The sequence below is a fragment of the Porites lutea genome, chromosome 11, assembly GCF_958299795.1.
Source record: "Porites lutea chromosome 11, jaPorLute2.1, whole genome shotgun sequence".
Classification (NCBI taxonomy): Eukaryota; Metazoa; Cnidaria; class Anthozoa; order Scleractinia; family Poritidae; genus Porites; species Porites lutea.
Genome location: NC_133211.1, coordinates 1807236 through 1812586, shown reverse-complemented (window position 1 = coordinate 1812586; position 5351 = coordinate 1807236). Strand labels below are relative to the sequence as shown.

The window sequence follows — 5351 nt, the reverse complement described above, 5'->3', positions numbered from 1 at the left end:
TGAAGATTAAATTATTGTAAATATCAAAACCGATCATAAATCTTTCCATCTTCAGTCGACTTTTCGCCATCTTGATCTAAACAGCTCTAGCCCGTAATTCGAGGAGGCCTAGCCTCTCATAAGCTCCTATAGTTTCTGTTAGGTCTCCTCGCCACTTCTTTTTCTAATTTTCCTATCATTAATTGTAATTTCTAATATTGTGTGGCAAATAAAATAAAAAATAAAATAAATAATAGCTATAAGGACAATATGGGACGTACCCATTTTATTAAAGAGTCCTGTGTATCGATCGCCTAATCAAATCAAAACGCTTTTCACACAAAACAAACCAAATACCTTGCTGTCATTGCGCCCAGTTTCGTCGGGACTACTCTTTTCATTTTTTTCAGCCATTTTGTTATGTTTCAACAGCGTGGTATTTTTCCTGTCGACATTTGAAATTGTTTAAGTTAGTAAACAGCATCACAATTCGGGTAACGTGGCAAAAGGACCCAGAAGTAAAGTGGAACGGCTCTTGTAAGCGGACATCTACTACCTAGGAAAGCGTAGCCCGCTTACAAGAATGGTTCTCCTATGATGGCACTAGAGGTGTAAGGGTTAAATGGCCGCTTATCGTAGATTGCCTAGCTATAGAAAAAAAAAACATTAGGAATGAAAAAAGCTGTTTGTTAGTGTTTGGCTATACTGTTGTTCTCAGGACATTCTAATGCAGTCACAGGCATAAAATTCGATTGAAAAGAAAGAAAAGAAAAGAAAAAAAACTGTAACTGATATAATTTCATTGTCAGTGATTTTAAGCTGATTTATCAAATACATGATTCAGAGCAAATAAGATTTCAGTTCGGGTGCCCGTTGCTTCGGGGAGCTTAAAAACAAACCCAAAATCTAACTCGTAAACCCTGAGAGTGTCTGCGATGGCGGCCACTCAGAGGAGTGTTCGTTAAGAGAGCTTCCACTGTATTTCTACCCATCTGTAGATGAAATGTCAGTCCATCATGGGGTTGTATTAAAACAGGACAAAGAGTAAAACACTTAATCCACCATGATATTCAAGGATGAGATGAGAAGACATTGAATGGCATCCTTTAACGACACTTTCGTAAGCAGTTTTGGTGACTACTTAAACAGTTTATTATTATTTAGTTCATTATCTTGCCTCCTCCCTACACCTCCAAATTACACTATTTAAGCATAGAGAAAACAAACTCTACAAATTTATCTGTGTTGAAATATGGTGTAGAAAGGTAGGGCTAATAGCTCAATATCGTCCCTTTTTATCAACAATAAACATTCTCATAATTTTTAAATTTTTTTAAACCATTACGTGAACTTGAACTTGACATTCTCGATATCATCTTTTCTTCGCTCTTTCACTCTATGTGAAGTTAGCGCAAAAGCAAATTGATGATGAGATTTGGCAATTAGGGCTGTTTTTTATCATCAAAGAATACGGTAACACGACTTTTCTGAGGCTTTTCGTTTGCCAATATTTCCATGAAACCTTGGTGCTCTTCCTGCCTCAAGTTATTAAAAGTAGCGGCGATGATTTTATCTTGCCACTGTCGAGAATCACTAACTTGGCTGCTGAACACACCTGAGTTTCTCATACATGAAAAAAAAAATCTCTCAGGGTTTTAACTGTAGCCATTCGTTTATGATTCCCTATTCGAGTTGCTAAGGAAGTCTTACTGATTCATTGAAGCGGAAACTGGCCACCAATATCAATTCACTTGGAAACAGAACGCACGCACTTGAGTTAACGCGGATCACTTTGATGATTACAGGGCTGTCTAGTGCGAGTTTGGATGAGTCTATAGTCTAGTACTTCAGTATCTCAGGGGTCAACTATCTCGACTGTCTCACACGCCGCGCCGGTAAGAGGCAAACTTACCAAATTTTCTCTTTTAACTTTACAAGGCGTTTTTCAATTCTCGAAACCCGCCATCTAAACTTACTCTTGTTGCGATAATACTCGCCTCCTTCGCCCTCTTCATAAAAAATTGCCACATAGTCAATGATGACCACGCCGTCTTCGCCGTCTCAGCGACCTCAGTCATTGTGAGAAAACGTGTAAGACCTCGAATTGCCGGCACAGGTATAGTCTGCTACACAGTCGTTTTTAGTGTCGTCGAGCTGGGGAGGAGCGTTGCGTGACGGCACTAAAAACGGCTGGCGAAAATTTTTTTTGGGATCACTTTCTTGGGAACCAGGCTGAAATCAGCAACCAAGCCTCCTGATGGGTTGGACGGCCTGCGCCCAGATCCCCTGACGGTTAGAAGGGTGAAAGCAGGGGTACAGGGTACGGAATTTTTTTAAACTTTCGCGGGAAAGTTATCTATTAACTTTTTGGTTTTTTACGCGGGAAAGAAATGAAATTATCTCATCGAATGTCGCTGTGCATGCTGTCGCTGTGTGTGTACACGAACGTCCTGTCTTTGCGTTACTCTTTCTTCTTCGAATTAAAAATTTTAATTCTGACAGCAGTCGCTTCCGAAATGAATCCAAAGGGAATTTCCAACCTCGGGAATACTTGCTTTTTGAATAGCGTCCTTCAAGGTCTCCTGTCAGTGACATGTTTTGTAGAAGGACTCGCTGGCGTGAAGCACAATCGCAAGAAGTGCACCTCATCGAGAACAGGTATTGAAAACCTTCATTGTCGTTTAACTCGTAAGAGAACAATAAACATTGAGGCGGCCAGCCAATTGTTGAATTAGGCATATATTCTACAGCATTGTAATGCACTTACAGGTTTAAATAGCTTACTGTGCGAACACAATTTGCATAAGAGGCGGACCATTTAACTCTTGAGGGGGAGGGGGAGGGTGGGTGATTTTGAAAAAACATTCCTGCAAGCGCTTGTCGTAAGAAAAAAATTTGCATGCAGCACAAATGTAATAGAAAGCTTAAGGGAAAAAAAGGGAAAAAATATCCTGCCAACCAGATTGCTTGCTAGAAAAAAAAAATTCTTTATGACCAGAAATCACCCATCCCTCCCCTCAAGAGTTAAACCTCGCACAACCACCACCTAATTCTTATATATATTTATTTATAATAAGCCTCATAGTAATTAAGGTTATAATAAAGCTGGAAACAAGAAATGAAAAAGGAAGAAAGTAAAAAGAAAACATTGCAATATTTTTTCGGGCCACAAAATGAACAAGTAGTCAAAGTGGAGTTATTATTATTTGATACGCTTAATTCACCAGTCCTTTTGAATCGTTGATCTGTGTTATTGCTTTGTTTTGAAAATAATAAAAGATTTTCATTAGAGCACAAGTGAAACTCAACATATCTTATTAGTCATGTTCCTGGCCAGGTATTGACACAAAGGCTTTTCTACCATAATCCACAAATTATTCTAGGTCGGTTGTGCTTGCTGTGTAGCACTCTCAATTTTCTGAACTTGTATGGGACTGTGCCTGGAATAGTTCGCCCAACAACATTGCTTTCCTGTCTACCACAAGTTAGTAGCCTAATTCAAAAGGGCCAGCAACAGTGTGCAGCAGAGTTCTTTCAAGAATTTTGCAGGGTACTTGGACTCACTGCAAACCAGTACAAGAGTCAAAATTTAATTCCTGCCAACTGCAACCTTGCCTTTCTGCGATCCTTTTTCTTTGAGCTTAGGAGTGAAGTAATGTGTTCATCATGTAGCAGTGTCACTTCTACCACTACAATGGAAACTATTCTCCCACTACATATCACAAAGGTATGAATAAATGTTATGAAGAATTATTTTTTTTCATTTTACATCTCTGAAGGCAGTCCCAAAGACAAATACCTAAGTACACAAAAAAAATTAGTACCAGGCAGACCACAATAAAAGTCATTGATCCTGATTTTGCTAATTCAACAAAATTTAATAATTATTTACATTAAAAAATGGAATGTTGAATGTTGACACAAACCTGACAACAGGAAAATGCAACTTAGGAACCCCAAGGAATGGGCACTTTCTTACAGAGGAAATCTGAGAACACGAGGCAATAATACAGACAACTACACAGAGTCTATGATCTTTGTTTTTAAATGTGTAGTGTTAAGAAGAATGAGAGCTTACAACCTTATTGAGTTATTTAAATTTATCACAGAAGACTTAGAAATGTACTTTCAACGAAAACTCCTTTCCTTGGCTTTTGGTAAACCACAAAATCTACACCTTGCATCACGTTGTTTTGGGAGATCAGCTAGCTCTGTTAGTCAAAGCACAATAACCATAGATGAAAAAAATCCAAGCAAATTCCATGTGCCCAGCAGGGAGGACAACAACATCATATGCACTGTTGACTGTACAATAGGAACCTGTACATGCCCACAGGGAACAAGTGGAAATGCCTGCCCCCACCAAGCAGCTGTGGCATTGAAATTTGGAATAAGCAACATAAACTTTGTTCCTCAAACAGCAAAGGAGAGATTCAACCTTGCTATTCTTGCTGTTGGGAATAACAACAATTTCAGTGTCACTCAGTTTGTAAGCCTTCACCAAAAAGAAATTGAAAGCAGTCCTCACTTCTACAAAGACCAAGACAAGGATCATGATGAACAGCAAGTAATATTACCTTCAATGCCTGCTGACTCACAAGAAAGTATTAGCACAGAAACCAATGACAACTGCATCAGTTCACAAACAGATGCCAATTTGCCAGATGCTGAGTTATCAGTTGACCAAATAATAAAGCTTCACCAACAAGTCTCCCAAGATATTGAGTACAAGCTTAGAACAAGTGATACTAACTTCAGGCTCTGCTATTATAAATACCTGACTTTGTATAGGAAAATCATTTCAAAGTGTAGGGGACAAGCACCAGTTGCTTCACTTGCTACTGCCTATGCACAGTTTGGAAAAGATAGGGGTGGAAATTATTTGCCAGTCTTGCATAACAACTCAAGAATTAAAGTACAACCAACAGCTATTTCCAGAAGGAAATCTGGCATAAAATCTACAAGTGCACAACCAAGTGGTCGTCGTCCCATGTTATCAAACAGTAGCAAAGATGCCAACATGAAAGTTAGAAAAACATTCAACAGTCAAAAAAGAAAGAGAAACCTTGCCCAAAACATCAAGAAAAACTTACCTAATGCTGGTCCTAAAAGATAGAGCAATCTCTGAAAGAAGTTCTGAATCCACTGTGTTAGAGGAGGCAAAAAACATAGAAATGGCTTAGCATTAATACGGTCATGTGTAGAACTTTTTTCCCTTGCAATTAACTTTGATTATTGAAACAATTACAATAATATCCATAACACAGATGGAGGACTCCATGTAGGTTCATTGTAACTTGGCAACAATAAATTGTTATTCACAAGAGTGAAAAATCACTAATGTCATGTTAGATTACTGATGTCAGATCTGT

General features: G+C 38.5%; 1 protein-coding gene across 1 annotated transcript; it reads left to right on the top strand.

The window, feature by feature from the left end:
• Positions 1-3919: 3919 nt before the first annotated feature.
• On the top strand, positions 3920-4670 carry LOC140952364 (uncharacterized). The gene is made up of 2 exons (XM_073401785.1): positions 3920-4546; positions 4629-4670. Exons 1-2 carry the CDS (start codon positions 3920-3922, stop codon positions 4668-4670), a joined length of 669 nt encoding a protein of 222 aa, XP_073257886.1.
• The last annotated feature ends 681 nt before the right edge of the window (positions 4671-5351 follow it).